Here is a 19,701-nt window from a genome sequence, read left to right on the forward strand (position 1 = left end):
ATAACTGGGTGCCAGTGCACCGAGCGCAGACACAGGGGCGGTGCGCGGCAATTCTTCACCTATCTTAACCCCATTAGAGAACCATTGAGGGAACATGTTTTACCCAACATGTTTCCAAAGGTATCAACAGTGTTGGGAGTCATTATTCTAGCGAGGGGCATTTGATTGGAAATCACAGCAACAGTGATGACCGAATCTGAACCAAACAGCAGGCATTTAGGAGCACAGGTAAAATTGCTCACCACTGACGAGGTAGCCGATGGCTTTGGACTCGATCGCCTCTGACAGCTGTTGTGTCTCATTCAGATAGTTTAGGACATAGATGTTAGGAACAAAAAGGACCATATTTTGTTCTCCACAGCCATAGGGCATCTTGAGAAGATTTTGGAGGTTTTGCATTGCAGAGCCTAGTATATCGCCTAAGGAGTAAAAGGTTATTACAAATTAGAGGAATATGGAGATGGTTTGTGCTGGAATAAGAAAATATGACCAAGAGGCCATATTACTAATGGAATGAAAGACAAAAAGAATTATACAAAAAAATGAGAAAAACAGAGAGCAGGGAAGAAACTGAATGGCAAGAGATAACATCTTTTCTGGTGAGCCATAATGTCTGGGAAAATGGAACTACTGTTTTCATATCTGCTAGGCACACTGTCACCCTGTTGATCACTGAAGATGAGGCACAGCCCTTATCAGCTGTCAGAGTTAACCAAAGCATACAGCAGCTGTCAAACCCACTTCCTCGCTCTCACACAGGGTAGCCCTGAGCTTGCGACTCCTTCCTCAAGTCAACATCTGGTGCCCGTCATGCATGGCGAGGCCCCGTGTGTACTGGGCTTACACACAGAGAGAGACAGCTGTTATGGCTGGAGCTGAGAGACTTACCCAGAACGGAGTGTGTAGCCCTGGCAGATCCTTCAACCACATTGGGTGGAAGGATCAGTGACCACTCGTCAAGTAATTCAGTATCTAAGAAAGAAGACAAACGAGATATTAGACAGTAATAGTGCGTGTGGGGAGGGGTGAAAGAAACACTCTATGTTGTCATGAATATTGTTCCTCAACATTATCTAGATGCAATCTTTTTGTTTCTCTTGAACCTTAAGTGATTTCTTGAGGCAATTTAGTTTCTCCCAGAGTCACCATTTGTTTCACGGCAAAGTTCATATGGCTTATGTATTTGTACTAAATGTCTATAGCTTTTCTTATAAGCATATACATTACAAAGGCTCCCTTCTTTCCCCTTAGGAATTATATTAACTCTCTCTCTCTCTCTCTCTCTCTCTCTCTCTCTCTCTCTCTCTCTCTCTGTGTGTGTGTGTGTGTGTGTGTGTGTGTGTGTGTATGTACATACACCCATGAACCAGGGTCTCTCACTGAATCTAGAACTTGCTGTTTCATCCAGACTGGCTGACCGGTGGTCCTCTGGGGTCCTCCTGCCCCTGTTCCTCAGTCCTCTGGTGTTGACTGGGATTACAATGTAATTACAGGTGGTCTTACTGTCTTGCTCAGATTTTGTGTGAGGGCTGGGGATCCAGATTCAGGTCCTCAGGCTGGCACAGGAAGCACTTTACCTACTGAGCTGTCTCCCCAGCCACAATTCCTGTCAATGTTAATGTTTTTACACAGGCATTGATCCCATGAATATGCGTTAAATGTGTTATTGTGCTGGGTTCTGTCTTACATGGTGACTTTCAAAACTCATTTCCTAACTTTTTAGAGCTTTTACTTTTACGAGAAGGGTTAGGTAAGCAAGTGAAGATGTATTTAGTGAGACTGACATTGGTGGGTCCTGGAGAAAGTTAGAAGAGGCTGTTTAAGGGCTGAACTAGTCAAGTGTGGGCAATCAGGAAGTGGAGGGATGGGGAGGTGACTCACTATGGAAAGACTCCTCGATAAGGTCATTGTGTTCAGAGCCCATCAGTAAGTCATGGAGTAAGATATGTCCAGGAAAAATGAACCAAAAGGAAAAAGACGTCAGAGCCTGAAGTGTGATAAATGGTCCCAAGAGGAAGGAGAAGGTTGGTGTGACTGGCTCACAGTGAGTGAGAGACAGAGCATCAGGCCATGATGTTTAGGGGTAGGGAGGGCTTGAGGGTGATGGTGAGGGTTTTGGCACCGTGGAATGTAGGAAAGGTGTGGCAGAGGAAGGACAGGTTCTGACGGATTTGACATGTTCTTGAAGGGAACCCCCTTGCTGGACAGGGACAAGAGGGTATGGACAGGAGGTCAGTTAGGAAAATGCTAACTTCACTTTTTTTTTTGAGACCTGGTCTTACTGTCTCGCCTCGGTTGGCCTCAAACTTGTGATGTTCCTGTGTCATTTCTCTAATGGCTAGGGTTTCAAGCATGTGCCACCACATGCAGCCCAGGTAGGATGTCACTGAAATAGGCCAGCCAGAGAGAAAGGCTACCGTAGAAGGAGATGTGGCGATAGTGAGTAAATTCTGATGTAACTCGAAAGTGGAGTCAGTCACGTTTGTGAATGGATTGGGGTGGAGTAGAAGAGAAATAACACGATAAAAGCAGATACAATCTTTTATACTTGACATGTAGAAGAATGAAACTGCCCCACTATGAGATGAAGGGAGTTGGGAGGAGCACATGGTGGGGCCAGTAGTGCTCCCCTTTGCCGGCAGGGTGGTTCTGAGGTACCTGTTAGACCTACAGTCCTGTAAGCACGGATGCTGGCTAAACAGGAATTCAGGAAGCAGATCTGCACCAATGAAGCATGTAAATCTGTGGACTCTGGCACTCAGTTGTTATTAAATCTATGTCCTAGGTCTGGGGAGGTGGCTTAGTCGGTAAAGTGTTTGCCTTGCAAGTGTGAGGACTTGAGTTCGAGACCCAGAACCTGTGTGGGGAGGAAATGCCAGATATATTGTAATCTCAGCTCTGGAGGGGCAGAGACAGGGAGATTCCAGGGGTTTGCTGGCCAGCTGGCTCACCTTTCTGGCTTAGTGAGGGGCCTTGTCTCGCAAAAACATGGTGGATAGCACCCGAGGTACAATGCCTATGGTTGACCTCTGTCCCTCATATATATGCACATATATACACCCTCCACAGGAACATGAACACACACACACACACACACACACACACACACACACACACACTGTATGTAGATGAGACTACCAAGAATATTTCCATGAATGGTCTCTAACTCATGACGGTTCCAGTCACAGAGTGTGAAAGTGATGCACAGTCAGTGGAAACCATAAGCTCCTAGAATTCTGAGCATCACCCTTTCCCTGGACCAGTAATGTGGGATGCAGCACTCTCTAGTGATGCTGGACAGACACAGCTGTCCTCTGTTTCAACTTAGCCAGCATGGGAAGGAATAGAAGAGCAAACAATTGTGTTGCTAATCTATGAGAACGCATAGGTAAGGTATATTAAATGGACTTTTGACTCATTATTTTCAATTCGTGATGGACTTAATAGGTTGCAACCCCTTTATAAGTTGAAGGGCATCTCTATAAGGAATGGGCTTGTAGGGAAAGCCTCACCTTGAGGAACATTCTAGATGGCATACAACTTTTTAGATGGAGATCTTTATATGGTCATACTAGCAGTATCAATCAAATACTGTTGGGGGGGGTCTTTGTTGGTACTCTAGAGATACTGCCAATCAAAGCATATATATGGAAATATTTAAATTACTAATATAACAGTACAACCAAACAAGGACACACAGTTCCTTCAATAGCCTCAACATAGTTTGAGTAGTTTTACAGACACAGAGACTAGACTTAGGAAGAATCTTGTCCCAGGTCAAAGCTTTTAGTTCTTGTCACTAACCAGGAGCTTTCCAGCAACTTTTTCACCATGCCTCTTTTTTATCCTTAAAAATATAACAATAATGATAATATAATATGATAATATCATTAATAGTATTTAATCTTTATTCCCTTGGGAAAATTAAGCATATTTTGAGAGATTTTCATGAAAAAGGGCTTCTCTTCATGAGATATCTTTAGGTTTTCATGGAAAGGGCATACAAGTTTTTGTTTATTTTTTTCTTCAGAGTAAGCTGTATCCCAGAGATGATTTTTCCACAGCTACAAATGGCTTACCTTGAGAATTTTGAGTTTTGTTACACTTACCTGATGCACACAGTAGTGTGTTGAATGTTTGTTCCTTCTCGATTCCTTCAGGCTTAAAGTTGAAAAAAAAAAAGGTAAAATGATACATAACATACCAAACCAAACCAAACCAAACAAGACCCCAAACTAAACACTTTGAAGTACACTGAGCTATAGACCCATGCACAATTTTGGAAGTGAGATACAGTCACCCAGATTACAAGCACAATGTCATACGACACACTCAGTACTCACACACCTCGACTATCAAGGGCTTGACTACGGTGTCCTTCCGTACGAGGGCTGGCACTTTTGCCACCTCATTGCCACACAGTTCTGCAGACTGCAAAGCTTCTGCAGTGGCTGTGAAGTTCACCTCCCCTGGGAGAGAAAATTTTGATGGCTTTAAATGGTGATACTCGGGCCAGTGATGACCCAGCTCTTGAAGAAGCTTGTTGCCAAGCCTGACACCCCGAATTTGATCCCTGGGACCCACATGCTCCTCACAAGCTGTCACCAGACCTCCACATGTGTGTCCTGGCACACATGCACAGTGAATAAACATATTTGAAAATTCAGAAGAGCACAGTTATACTGTGCTAAGTGTTCCCCCCTCCCACAGTGTACACAGTGGTTTTCTGCTTGGTTGTTTTAAATGCAAGAGGAGAGAAAGCACAGCCACAGCAAACCATTGCAACACAGAGCATGAAATCAGTCAACAGCTCTGACACTCACCCAGGGACTTCGGGGTCACAGCCCAGGACACAGTTTTCCTTTTATTGCCATAGATACAGTGAGAGTCTTGATGGTCTCCCACTGGGACTGCCAGGAAATCAGGAGAGTTCTCTAGGTCCACACGGATCTGTCCCCAAACCCAGACAGGCAGAGAGAGTCAGAAGTCGAGGGTGCAGACAAGGTCAGAGACTTTGCGATGTGTCATAATGGGTAAATCCTGGCACACACTTTGAAGTTTAGATTTTTACACATAGGAATGGTGCCAATGCCTGGGACTTTTCTGCACCAGTGGAGGAAGAGATGTTTCTTTAGACAGACTTTAAATACAGTCATTTAGTTGGGCATGGTGGCATAGTCCTATAATTCCAGCACACTGCTGGTTGAGGCAAGAAGGTGGGCACTTTTAGGTCAGCTTGGGCTGTGTGCACAGTGAGACTACCTCAAAAAAAAAAAAAATCTCAAAAGGAAAGACTAATCATGTGGAAACCATATCTGAAGTTAGGGAACATTTACAAAACAGCATGTCGCCAGAAAGCTTTTCTCTGAGTAAGTTCCTTTCTGAAATGAGGGCATGTCATCCAGCTCTAGGAGGGGTCTGAAGAGCCCTAGGTAATGGAGGGTGATGGGGTTCGCACTCGCTTCCAGAGAAGTGCCCTTACCCGAATGCAGTGAGACATATAATTGAACACGGTAGCTTTGAGGGTGAAGGCTTCTCCGCGCACCACAGAGTAGGGGAGGGTGAGTTCCAGGAAGAAGGGCTGGAAGACGGTGAGAGAGATGGTGGGGGAGAGACCAAGGCCGGTAGCTCCGGACAAGCAGAATGCGCTGGCCTTCCACTCTGTGATGGAATCAGGGACCTTCACTGCCAGCTCACTGCCGCCTGATACGCTGGTGTGGAGGAGAAGGGGCAGCAAAAAACAAAAACAAGAACAACCAGAAATCAAGTGCAGCAAACATGGGACTAGATCTCGGGACTAGATGCTTCTGTTCGGGGTTCTCTGGAATGCCTCCTCTTTTTCCCACTCTGTCTCTCCCCCCATTCTTAATTTCTTCTCCCCTCCCTTTTTCTTTTCCTTTGTTCCTTTCCTTTTCCCCTGGTGGAGAAGACAGCTTCCAGTTTTCTGTTACTTCTGAAAACCGGGAGCCACATAAGGAGAAGAAATGTTTCGCTGTGAGCTAAGTGAACCGAAAGGATCTGGGACCAAGGACGACACCAAAGTCCCAGAGCAGGACTCACACCGTCACCTATGCTAAGTCCCAGGGGCACCCAACTCACTCCAGTGGCACCATGTCCCAGATCCAGGTCTCCGGGAAGTACTTCCTCACGGTCTCTCTTACTTCCACCTCTGAATATTCTTCCGCCATGGCCGAGTCTACCGTCATCGCGTAACTCATTCCTCTGAAGTTCCCTGTTCCGACTGCTGCCATAGGTAAGGCTTGAGGTGCTACCGAGAAGACAACACGCAAGCCCCACAGGGAGACCAGTTCTCATAACTGACTTTAAGTGGTTGTTGTTTCTTAAGTAGGAGAGGGACATCTACCTGATAATAACTTTTTTAAAAATATTTTTGTTTATTACTTTTTATATTTTATACATTTGTTCTATTGCTTCATGGACTAGAGGTGAGTATATATTTTTTTTTGTAAAGCAAACATAACTTTCTCTAAGATGGCTGTTCTCTTGAAATGATAGTCATGTTTCCCACTGGCACTGGCAGTCAAAACCAAAGACCAGGAAAGGAAATTCACTGCAGCCCGGTTTCAGAAATATGACTCATTTCACAGTGCACGAGATAGAGACACAAGCAGTAAACAGTAGGATCTTGGAATGTGTGTGCTACACACCCTAGCCTCAGATTCCAGCTCCATGCGGGACTGTGTATCCCAGACCAGAGGTTGGGAAAGACGGGCAACAGCAAGAAGGTCTCTGAAGATGCCATAGCAAAAACTAGTCCATGGTCAGAGCGCGATGAGCCTGAGTGCTCTCTCAGTTGGCGTCATCGATTTTGCTGTAACCTTGGTTCTGAGCAAACTACGTGTGCACTTTGCACTGCCCGTCACTGCTCGAAACACCTGGCACAGACTCCAGGCTGGTGTGTGCTGTGAGCTGCGCTAGTTTTATTCTCCACAGAAAGGCTGCTGCCCTCAGAGAAGCATAATGGCCGAATTGCAAAAATAAAGAGTTTTAATATTTTCCTTCCAGCACAGAGACATCGGGTTGGTCTGTCTCTGGATTATATCATTTAGAATGTCTGAGTTTTAAAAACTGCCGCTATTTGAGTTGTTGGCTTGAGTTTGATTTAAAAAAAAAAAATGGTTCAATGAATTTTAGCGTGGAATTATACCGGAACTGCCAATCATTTCTGAAATGGCCATAAACACGTGACTACTGTTTTTACTGTGTGTTTATGTGAAGTGCCACTGTTAGCATTGGTGAGTATAAAGCTAACATAACAGCCAAGGCTGAGAAACACTGAAGATGCTTCAGGTCCTATAGTATCCAACACGCATCCAAAATTTAATCCTCTGTGCAAGAGAGATGATCATATTCATCTCATTAGCATGCTTATTTGCCCTTGTTTTTAATAAATGGCAAATGCATAGGTGTACCAAAGAATTGTTTTAAAATAAATTTCTTAATCATTCACTGTCACTAAATATTTTACATTCATAGCTGTTTGACACAGCTACATGCCAGGGTTGCATCTGAAAAGTTTAACAAGTCCACTATTCACCACGGGATCAGGTGTCACTATAGCTGGTCCTCGTGACTTCACCATGTGGAGCTTGAGGTGGTCATTGGTTGATGGGAAGCCCAGGAACGGGAGGGAGTTCCAGGGAAACAGCTGTGCAAATGTATTCACAAAGGTGGAAAGGCACCTTCAGAGGTTAATGGAAAGCCTCTCTAGGGTAGAATGTGTATTTCAGGAGTGTGCTTACCATAGTCAAGCAAGTCATTAGTGTAATTATAGAATAAAACGCCATAGAGGTTAGGATAAAGATGTCTTCTAAGGCAAGACTCCGTGAGGCAAAAGAAACAGACTCACAAGCCGGGCGGTGGTGGCTCACGCCTTTAATCCCAGCACTCGGGAGGCAGAGGCAGGCGGATCTCTGGGAGTTCGAGGCCAGCCTGGTCTACAAGAGCTAGTTCTGGGACAGGCACCAAAGCTACAGAGAAACCCTGCCTCGAAAAACCAAAAAAAAAAAAAAAAAAAAAAAAAAAAGAAAGAAACAGACTCACAAACAACTTCTGTGAGAGCCTAAAGATAAGCCACGCAAAGCTTAGCCCCTGAGACGGAGTGCTGACCGTGGCCGGAAGCTCAGCCACAGAGATGGAGTGCTGGGCGTGGCCCAAAGCTCAGCCACTGAGATGGAGTGCTGGGTGTGGCCCGGAGCTCAGCCACTGAGATGGAGTGCTGGGTGTGGCCCGGAGCTCAGCCACTGAGATGGAGTGCTGGGCATGGCCCGAAGCCTCAAATGCGGTCACGACTGACTGAGCTGTGGTGTCTACAGAAGGGATATGAAGAAGCGAGATGATTGATGTCTAGGATAAAAAAAAGCCAATTTTGACAAGAGAAGGGAGAGAGGGGAGGGATGTGGGGGAAGAGAGAAGTGGGGAGTGGGGAGGGCATGCTAGGGAGAGAAGCAGTAATCTCATCTGAGTTCTATTTTTGGCAGAAGATGTGACTTGTGAATACATTGCCAAAGGAGTTGAGTGGTGCCTAAGATGTACATGTAAATGATATACATGTATATGATGTATATGCATATATGTATAAGCCAATTGTATAAAAACATTCTTTAAACTCCCACCCTACCCCAGTGAAGCATCATTTTTTTTTGCTCCTTTTATTCTAGCAGACAAAGAAATCATACATTTACCTCCATAGCCGCCTCCCATTCCTGCATAGGCATGAACCAGCTGGCAAAAGCGTGGTTTGTGGATTTTGGAGTTGGTAAAAATATTTAATCCTACAGACTGGAAAATATTACATGTTAAACTATATTGGAAACTCCAGAGAGGGGACTTAAATTGTTTTCAGCTAAGCTGCAGACCTCTATAGGAAGAATTATATATGTTTTAAAGGTAAAAACAAAAGATTTTAGTCTATTTTGATAAGATAAAATTTAGTTCACAGTCTGGCTATATTTAATGCTCATGGCTCAGCTTAGTTGTAATTAATCTTAAAAATTTACATTGGCCTCTGGGAGTTCGAGGCCAGCCTGGTCTACAAGAGCTAGTTCTGGGACAGGCACCAAAGCTACAGAGAAGCCCTGTCTTGAAAAACAAAACAAAACAAAACAAAAAAAATTTACATTGGCAAATGGGACCCTGTGAAATTAAAAAGTTCTGCAAAGCAAAGAAACCTGTCAGCTGGTCGTGAAGGCACTGTCTACAGAAGGGGAGAAAATCTTGACCAACTGTACACCTGACAGAGGATTAATTATCTGCGCTATACAAATAGCTAAGAAAACCCTAAGCAACAAAGTATCAACCCAATAAGCAAACAGGTTAATGAAGTTAACAGACGGATAGTTCTCAAAAATGAAATGTAACTGGTCAAATAACATACGAAACGAGTTCAACTTCCCTAGGCACTGGAGAAGTGCAAATCAATCAAACTGAGATTCCCTTTAGTCCAGTCAGAATGGCAGTCATGAAGGAAAAACACAACAGCAAACACTGACGAGGAGATGGTCACTGCTGTTGGCCGTGTAAACCAGTTCAGTCACTGTGGAAGTATGGAGGTTTCCCAAAAGACTAAATGGAGGTAGATATTCCATATGACTCTACTACCCCTTTACCCAAAGCACTGCAAACCAGCCCACCATGGAGACACTTGCACTCCAGTGTTCACTGAATCACTGTTGGCCATAGCTAACTTGTGGAACCAACTTAGGTGTCCAAAACCAGAGGCATGGATAAGGAATATATACACATATATACATATATGAATTTTCAGCCATAAAGAACAATGAAGCCATGACATTTGCAAGAAAACATACACAAATGTAGGTAATCATATTAAGTGAGCTAAACCAGTCTTAGAAAAATATTAAAAAATATTGCATGTTTTTAATGACTTATGTTTTCTATCATTTGTGGTTCCTAGACTTTATAAAGATACATAAAGTCATGTCTACATATATTATAAAAGTAGAAGCAAAGCATTCTGGGGGACAAAGGGAACACACAGAAAGGGGGGATTAAGGAAAGGGAGGGGAGACAATACCTGGGGAATATGATCAACAATGTATATACAGACATATGTATATGTATATAAAGACATATGTATATAAAGTTTATATGTATATAAAGACACATATATTCTTTAAATGTAAATTTAAAGAATTTATCTTTCAAATGACCTATATTACAGCTGCCACGGAGCTACTCATATATTAATCTCTAAGATACAATATATACATATATTTACATATCTACATATTTAGCTATAAAACGGTAAGCCACTGTTACTTAAGGTGCTAGAGAAATTCTGGTAGATATGTATGTGCATAAAGTAACAAACTCTGAGAGTCTTTTCTGTTGATGATTGTTTGGTTAGAGACGGTAGGATAAGACTGTAGTGCTTAGAAGCTCCAGGATTTTGCATTTTAACACAGGCTTATCAACCAGCTCTGGAGAGTTCCAGGAGGGATTACCTCAAACACGCTGCTCATGTCGTCATCGCCCAGGTCCTGCTTCGGTGTAAACACAATCCCATTGTGAGTGATATCGTCTACGACGATGCAGTTTTCATCATTCTCGCCATAATGAACACCCTGGGGAGGCTTTTCTGGCAGTAACCCATAGATCTGTACATTGGAGGAGAACAAAGGGAAACTGTTTCTTGTTCTACTGTTGAAAGAATTTTATTTTATTTTATTTTATTTTTCATCAATTTTCACAATGGAAACATGGTGCACCAGTAATACATAGAAACAGTTATAGTGAAATGGCAAATTCACAATTCAGCTGATTTTGTTCTGCCAGCTTCATAGTAGGCAATTTCTTGTGCCTTTTGGGAAAACAAATGGAAGAAAACTGACTGCTATTCTGCCTGCTTTTATGAATGTTATTTTACTTCCAAATTGTTCTCCATTGCCATGATTTCTAACATTGTCTTCTATTAGCCTCTGACAACTAGAAACATGTGCTGTGGTTTTCGTTAAAAGATCTTCTTGAGAGGTTAACTCACAGAGAAATTGATTGCAAAGATAGAGTTATTATATATAAACAATCCATGATAAAATCAGCTAAATGGCACATTGCTATTTCATGCACTACAAAGTGATTAATTAATTATGCCGTAATGCATATGGTTAACTCTGTTGAAAGAATTTTAAATGGGATAATGCTCAATATGGAATTTAAGCTACCATGTTGTATTCACCTTTGCCGCGTGTGTGCTATCAGGGATGAGGCAGGGAATCATGGAAAAAGACTGAATGCCCAAGTTTTTGATCTTTTTATGCATAAATACAGCATTTAAAGGGCTGAGAGGATGGCAATGTAGCTCAGTTGGTGGAGTGCTTGTCTAACAGGCATGAAACCTTGGATTTCAACCCCAGCACCATATAAACCAGGCATGCTGGTGCAAGCCTGTAATCCCAGTGCTTGGGAGGTGGGGGCCTGAGGATCAAAAATTTAAGGTCATCCGTAACTGTCTTATGAGTTCAATGACAGCCTGGACTATACGAGACTCTTTCTAAAAAAATGAAGTGAATTTGTCAGCATTGGTCTAAATGTAGAAGACTATGAAGGCAAGAGCTACAGGCTGGCAGTTTTCAGGTTAATGGTGCAGAGGGAGGCAGGGTAATGGGCACACAGAGACAACTAGATGACTTCTGAATTCTTTATCTTAGCTACCCCGGTCTCAGTAGTGCTGGACCTGGAGGCAAGAAGCCGAGGATAACTGTAAAACTGCTAAAGACACCACAAAGCCAGTAAGCAAGGATGTTTCTTTGAAAACACAAAGACGTTTTGGAGGCATGTTTGAAAAGAAACTATTTTTGTCCACTCTTAAGGCCAGTAAGTGCTTGATTTTAGAGAAAGCATAAAAGCCCGGCATCTTACATAATCTGAGTTGTTACAGGCTAGCAAGTGGATTGGTAGAAATTTAGTTCCTCTAAAACGTATTGAAGCATGCTCTCTCCATAATTAATACATCCTATTTGTGTTTTTATTCGTAACCTGCAGTAATAAGACCTACCCCAAATTATTATTCACTTGTTAAGAAATACCAGAGTAAAACACGACGCTTCTGTAAAACCCTGTGCCCAGCGACTGTTAGGGAATTACATCATACTGATCATGTCCTCTGTGGTCATGGTTAACAAAAACGGTCTTATGTCAGCATTCCATGACACCAAGACCACAGTGGGACTCACCGACTGAGGTGAGAGCTCGGCTTCCGGCTTCAGCAGCAGCACGCTCTGGTCTACCGCACGGAGGGCGCAGAGGGACAGGGGTGTGCCTGTGACCTTCAGGTTGGCATCAGAGGCTGGCAGGCTCTGCGCTGGTGAGAAACTCAAATTTACCTGTAAAGAGCATATGATTATAGCAATATCTTAAAAGAAAGATGACTTGACTCTCTCCTCCAGCCTGTTCTGAGTTTCTCGCTTCCACTTTCTTTTCCTATCTCAGCAGGTTTACAACATGGACTTTTCTAGGGGCTCTTCCTTCAGCATCTGCAGAATGACCGGGAAGTGTGGCTTGGGTTTACCTTTTTTTTTTTTTTCCTTTATGTAACTGGTAGAAAGTTGATGTTGATCCCTCTGAAATAGAATCTAGTATGATACTGAAAACACTCCTGGGAAGGAAGACACAGAACCTTGGGTGGCTGATCTATCAAAGGATAGGTTGTAAGGAGTTGGTGAGATGGTACACCTGGCCTCCTCCAGTCATGGTCACGTGACATTCTAAAGTAGTGCAGTGCTGATGGCCACTGGAGATTTACAAGGATTGCATGGATGCAGATTAGACCATGGGGTCCATCACATCTGAGCTGAAAACCTCATGTGCCACTTTCATTCCACCGCAGCCACAGGGAAAATCATCTCGTGTGGGGTGTGCCACTCCACGGCCGAGAAAGAAGAAAGCTAAGACAGCAGTTGTTCATCTCGGGGACTGAGCGGTGTCCACCCCTGGATTCAGAAGCATTTTCTTTTTCTCATTTGACTTGTTTTGAAGTGAATTTGAGACAGGATCTTGCACACAGCCCAGGCTGGATTTGAACTCAGTGTGTACCCCAGGTTCTGCTGGGGTCAGAGGCACGCACCCACCATACCTGCCCTGTGTTGTTCTCTCTTACTTAGCTTTCCATTATACGTAAACATTTGCAGGGCTAGCTGCCAGAAAAACAGTTTAAACTAATACATATTTAATGCGTACATGGCGTCTTAAAGGGAAGATGTTTTAAATAGATACAGTTTCTCTCTGTCCAGTAAAAGATGGAAAAAAATAGATTGGTTTGAAGAGATGTGTCCCTGTCTGACCCCAGGTCCTTTCTCACTCTCTCAAGCCCCCCATTTGCTCACCACACCATCAGGGGCCTGAATTGGTGACTCTTCTAGACCCGTCCTCCTGGCATCTCTGCGGCAGTCGGTGTTCTCGTGAGTGTTGTGTGAGTCTTCCTTAGTGTGATTGTCAGTGCTTTTTTTTCTGAGGCCTTTGATCAACGTGAGTGAGAAGGCATTTGATCTGGAGTGAATGTACCTTTGAGCTTCCTTTGAGAATTTTTATAGTTTTACTCAGAGGTTTATAATGCTTTGCAGAATCAGAGGCATTTTTCAGATTTGATTCTGAGTGGAAAGTAATCTTTTTCTGTCAGTTATATGCTGTCAATCAGTTTCCAGTCTGGAGTGTGAGGCGTGTGATGAGGGGAGACTAACTCACCAGTGAGGGACCGCTGCCCACTGCTAGAGTGGTGTGAGCCAAAACTTAACCCTACCGAGATTTCCCTGGCAACCATGCACGACCCACAGTGGAAGACCCTGGGGCTGATGTAGGAGGCCCACCACACAAAACTCACAGAAGACCCAAACAGAACCTACCCCATGTTCCTGACACAATTCCCAGCTTTAACAGCATTCCTTAGATGGAGCATAATAAAAGATCTCGTGACAAGTTACTTTTTTATATTTAATCCTTACTACAGTGTCAAAAACCTGTATATTTTCCTAATTATATTCAGGAGCTCAATCTACGCTCAAAGCATACACTCTTCTGCCATGACTGGATCAGGATCAGAGGTGTGCCAGGAGATAGATGGGACAAGATCGACACAGCTTGGTGAAACAGCATTTTCAGTGGAAAATTGGTAACAAAATGTTTTAAAATAATTTAAAAGTTTGATATGGGACCTGAAGAGATGGCTTAACAGTTAAGAGCAGTAGCTGCTTTTCCACAGGATCTAGGTTCACTTCTCAGCACCTACATGGCTGTTCACAACCACCTATAACTTCAGTTCCAGGAGATCCTGTGACCTCTTCTGACCTTCACAGGTAACAAGTACACATAAGGTGCATAGACACACATCTGGGCAAAACACCCATAGGCATAAAATAAATGGCAATATATATACATATATATGTATGTATATATATATACACAAAGTTTTCTGTAGATTAGATTTTGAAATCCACGTGAGTCTTTTAAATTAAAAAAACCATTCTGCCTGTGGCCACCTGTTTTGGGCAGTACCACCAGACTGCTAACTTGAGAGGTACTTAGGGGAAAGTTAAAGAGCCCTATGTGGTGGCTTTAAAATGGGCATTAAGACAGCTATGGTGTGCATGACTTTAATCCCAACACTTGGAAGGCAGAGACAGGTGGATCTCTGGGAACTCAAGGTCAACCTGGTCTAGTAGCAAGTTCCTGGACATCCAGGGCTACACTGAGAGACCCTGTCTCAAAAAAAAAAATGAAAATAGATATTACTTATTTATTGCCCACACTTATAAAGGATAGAATAAAAGGATTGGGCTTAGACATAACCACCTACCTTATTGGCAAAACACTTTTCGATTTCGAGTTTCTGAGTGTCGGCAACAATTTCTCCATCAGGTAAAATAGCATAGATGAGCAGCTGGGCCACCGGAGCCATGCCTGACTCCACTTGAAGTGGGAAGGAAAATGCCCCTTTCACTGGAGAATGAAGAAGATTCGAGATTATGGATCAGGAGCGGATTCTCAATTTTAAATCAGAACAGTTATTAGAATATTTAAGAATTTATATTTGGGTCACGTAAGAAGGGCACACACTTTTGCCACCTTGTGTGATGTGGCGCTTGATAAGTGCACGCTGAACAAATGACGCTTTTACAGGTGCAGCTTTAATTCTGTGCTCCGGCTCAGTAGGAAAACCATTCAGTCTATGGCTCTATTTCTAAAGGTTTTCATATTTTGTTTTATGTGTATGAGTGCTTTGCATTCATGCATGTCTGTGCAGCATATATGTGAAATGCTCACAAAGGCCAGAAGAGGGTATCCGATCCCTTGGAACTGGAATTACAGATGGTTATGAGCCACTGTGTGAGTGCTGGGAATTGAATCTGGGTCCTCTGGAAGAGCAGCCAATGCTCTTAGCCACTGAACCGTTTCTCCAGCCACACACACACACACACACACACACACACACACTGATAACACAACTATAGTGAGACTGCAGAGAATGAAGAGATGCTACAGACCTAAGAAGACCCCCATGGGTGAGCTGACTTTAGAGTAAGGGATGCTGCATCTTTATTAGACTGGTAGAATTATGAGGCTAAACATCTTCCAGGAAACGTGCAGAGTGAAAGTCATGGTCTAGTAGACATCTGAGCGAAGGCGTAACATAGCATAAGCAGTTGGTTAGGAAAAACAGGTTGAAAGTAGTGCCAGGTGTTTGGAGATTCAAGATGGCGGCTTGATGTTTGGAGATCCAAGATGGTGGCTTGATTATAGTCACCAATCACTTCCCCAGCATAGGGAAAAATCAAATCAACCAGAGAGCAGCGGCTTTCAGAGGTGGATGGCTGCGGAAGCATGCCAAGTTCAGAAGTGAAGACACAGACTACTCAGTCAGGGAAATGCAAATTGTGTTTACAATAAAATTCCACTTCATTCCAGTCAGAACAGCAAAAAAGAAACCATAAAGAACCCAAACTCTAGCAAAGATGTGAAGGAGAGGGAACCTCTAAATGCAGAGAATGTAATTTAGCACAGTCACTGTGACAAACAACATGGAGGATCCTCAGTAAACGGAACATAGATTAACCATATGAACCAGCTATGCCACTCACTCTTCAGTGTTTACCAAAAGGACACGAGATCAGCATTCAAAAGAGAAGCCTAAACATCCACATTTTGGCTCTGTTCACCACTACCGGAATATGGAATCAACTTAAGCATCCATCAGCAGATGAACAGGCAAGAAAATGTGATACATTTAGACAACAGACAATTACTATTCAGCCACAAAGAATAACAAAACTATAACATCATCAGGAAAATAGGTGGAATTGGAGGATGTTATGTTAAACAAAACAAGCCAGATAAAGAGATTAGTATTACGTGGTTTCTCTTATATAAGGAAAAATCATGACTCAGAACTATAAGAAGAGTCCAGGAAAGGGAAGGGAAGAGAAGGATGGGCAAGAGAATGGAGACCAAAGTATGTTCTATACATGCTTGGAGACATCACTGTAAAACTCAGTAATTTGTGTGAACAATAAATATTGATGATTATAATGGTGAAGAATTTAAAAATCTGCTGCCAGTGAGGGCTATGGAGGAGGGGGATTCTTGAAGTACAATGGCGGAAAGTCTCGTTGAACCATGTCCTGAAGCTATGTGGAAAGCAAACGTAGGGAACGGATTGAGGTGTTCAGAGAGAAGCCTGGTGTCCAACCTGGTTTCTTCCTGCTATGCTGGGAAGGTGATGACAGAGTTGCTCACCACAGAGCAAGCAGGACTTGATAATTGTTGGAAACTCACGTTATCCAGCTTCTAAGGAACACAGAGTGATTTCTGGAGCTTGCACGTTAGAGAGAGAAACCACATAAAGGATGTCCTCTTGCTAACATCATAGAAAAGTGAAAATGCCACCATGTTCCACCCCAAAGCTTGCTCTTCAAAGGTCCTTGAAGAGATTGTAAGTATGACTGACAGAGTCCCCACTCCATCTGAGCAAAAGCCAAAATGAGAGGAGCAGTTATCCAGGAAAAAGCCATGGAGAAGCCCTTGTCCAGCAGGATGTATAATATTGTGTGGCATATAGGAGGATGACATGATTCCTGAGGAATTTACCCAAAAAGAGACATGGTCATAAAGGGACAGAGGGTAAGTGAAGGGAGGGCGTTTGGTCCCTCTAAGTACAGGACACAAAACCAGCCACAGACACATGCCGTGTTAGCGGAAAAGGAAGGGTGGCTTCAAGTTAAGAGTCAGTTAAGAGGACAGAGGACAACCAGAGAGGACAGGTCTGTGTTGGGATCTGGGGCTGTTTGTCTAGGTGGATTTCATATCTCTGCAGACCAGTGGTTCTCATCCTTCCTGATGCTGCGACCCTTTAATCCAGCTCCTCATGTGGTGGTGATCCCCAATTATAAGATTATTTCATTGATACTTCATAACTGTAATTTTGCTACTGTTATGAATCATAATGTAAATATCTGATATGGAGGATGGCTGATAAGTGACCCTGAAGGGGTCACGACCCATAGGTTGAAAAACGCTATTCTAGATGGATGATTTTTCTCCTTGGCTTGGATTGTATTTATGCTTAATTTAGAAGATTTGAGATGATGTGATTTGGAACTGGTTTGTTGTGTATGATATATGAGATTTGGGGGCTCATATAAAGGCCGTGACGGATTGAGGCACTTGTTGATGGAGAGACTGAATTTGACTTGTTGGATGTATTTGTGGATTTTGGAATGATTGTGGTAAGCAGAATTTTAACCCTGGATATTGGATCTCGGAATCTTTGAGTATGTTGTTTTATGTGGCAATAAAGTCTCCCCAGATGCTAAACCAGGACCTTGAGATGTGAAAATTAGTTTGAATTATCCAGGTAGAGTCCAGGTCACTACAAGGATGTTTTTCAAAGGCAGGTGAGCTTTGAGGATGGAGCTGGCTTTGAAGGTAAAGGAATCAATCAGGACATGGCAAAGGCATGTAGGAGAGGCAAGGACATTAGGTCCTTCTAGCAGATCTAAGGCAGTCCTGTTAATACACTGACTTGAGCCCAGTGAGGCTTCTGAACAGAAATATGTTATGTGCCAGGAAATGTGTGGCATCACATCTGGGCAGCAACAGGGATCTGTCACACAAATACCTGAAGAGAAGTTTTCTTTGGTCATCTTTTATTTTTGCATTTTGATTATTTTTGACTTTTTGAAAATAGTTATAAATTTAATATTCTTTCATTCAGGGAAAATACCCTAAGATGCAGAAGTGTTCAGAGCAGCTTCCTCAAGGGATAAGTGAGAGCTGTGTGCACTTCCTATAATGTAAGAGGGGTTCCAGCTTGCCCAGAGGGTTTGGCAAGATGTGAGGGCAGAAAAAAGGGAAGATACTTACTGTTTCCCTGTTCAAGCGACAACAGGTGGGTTCCTGAGCTAAAGATGCTTCCCCTTGCTTTGATCTGAAGACAGAAGGAAATCCATCGTAAGGCCTGTCTGCCTAGCTTCAGCACACTTACGATATATAATCAACTACCATGTTACTGCAACTCAGGAGTTATTTCTATCACGGTATATCCCTCCCACCTTTTTCCTGTATGTACATATATACATTTTAAATAATAAGTACACAATTTTGTGTTTTATGTTGTCCAATATTTATCATTCCTAGGAATCTGTGAAAAGTATGTATGTGTATGTCTTTAGCACCTACTGTATGTGAGGTAAACAGTGGAGGTAAATGTAAAACAGAAGTAAATCCTCTGCTGTTACTCTTATTTTAAAATAAACAAAAAACTCTTCCTTTAAAATAAACAAAACTCGCTCTCTATGGGCCTGATTCTGAAATGAGGTAACTTGAACAATTCGATATATATAATAATAATAATGATGTGGACTGTTGTTTCCAGTGTTCAGGTGAGATGACTTATACTCATTTTAGAGCATGAAGTCCCGTAAATTACCCAAGGTCCCAGGACCATGAAGAGATGAAAAATAAATTAAAACTCTTGTAAATTTGTTACCTTTTCATAGAAATAAAGATGTCTAGAGTCAATATTTCAGTGGTAAACAGGAAAAATGATGAACTAAAGCCTGAGTAATTTCGTAGGAAGCAGTTTATCTTTTAGTACAAACCCCTCAAAACTCCAATATTAACTAACTGAATGTCCTACAAAACCTGCTGTTCTGAGAGGAATCTAGTAAATCTGGAGTTGATGCAATTAGAAAGAGATGCAGGGATTCTCATTCTTACCAGATAGTAAAAGGTTAAATCTTTTTCATCCTTCAGGAGGTCTCTGTTCAAAATGTATTGTGTCCGAATCTCCTGAGTTTGCCCACAGGACAAAGTACCAAGAACAAGTTCAAGATGAATATAACTCTTGCTTGGGGAGAAGATACGCGTTGTAGAACGATGTGCTTGTGTGTGAAATTCACTAAGCCACCAGTTATCATAGCAGTTATTGTTATCCTTGTAGGAGACCTAATGGGAAAACGAAGAGCACATTTGTGTTTAGCGTCTGTCTGTCTATATAACTACCTATACAATATCTTTTTGTAAAAAATATTGTAAAAAGTCTGTTTTCTTAAGTCGATAGCTGCTTTCCCACCTCCCTCTTAATGGTCTGTATTCTGTCAATTATATTTTAAATAAATGTGATTGGCCAGTAGCCAGGCAGGAAGTATAGGTGGGACAACCAGACAGGAG

General features: G+C 42.6%; 1 protein-coding gene across 1 annotated transcript in view; it reads right to left on the reverse strand.

Moving 5' to 3' along the window:
* LOC121434634 (pregnancy zone protein-like) overlaps positions 1-19,701 on the reverse strand; it is a 45,248-nt gene that overhangs the window by 9,201 nt on the left and 16,346 nt on the right. Inside the window, exons 12-24 of the mRNA XM_041633567.1 lie at positions 19,249-19,476; positions 18,394-18,457; positions 14,831-14,973; positions 12,216-12,365; positions 10,488-10,640; positions 8,706-8,802; positions 6,100-6,268; positions 5,483-5,711; positions 4,824-4,950; positions 4,348-4,469; positions 4,110-4,161; positions 889-972; positions 243-419 (exon numbers count right to left, since the gene is read on the reverse strand). Of these exons, the coding sequence (XP_041489501.1) occupies positions 243-419; positions 889-972; positions 4,110-4,161; positions 4,348-4,469; positions 4,824-4,950; positions 5,483-5,711; positions 6,100-6,268; positions 8,706-8,802; positions 10,488-10,640; positions 12,216-12,365; positions 14,831-14,973; positions 18,394-18,457; positions 19,249-19,476 (1,795 nt within the window). The remainder of the gene's footprint in view (positions 1-242; positions 420-888; positions 973-4,109; positions 4,162-4,347; positions 4,470-4,823; positions 4,951-5,482; positions 5,712-6,099; positions 6,269-8,705; positions 8,803-10,487; positions 10,641-12,215; positions 12,366-14,830; positions 14,974-18,393; positions 18,458-19,248; positions 19,477-19,701) is intronic.

The sequence above is a fragment of the Microtus oregoni genome, unplaced genomic scaffold (assembly GCF_018167655.1).
Source record: "Microtus oregoni isolate MIOR12 unplaced genomic scaffold, Mior012 000002F_ref0000024, whole genome shotgun sequence".
Taxonomy (NCBI): Eukaryota; Metazoa; Chordata; class Mammalia; order Rodentia; family Cricetidae; genus Microtus; species Microtus oregoni.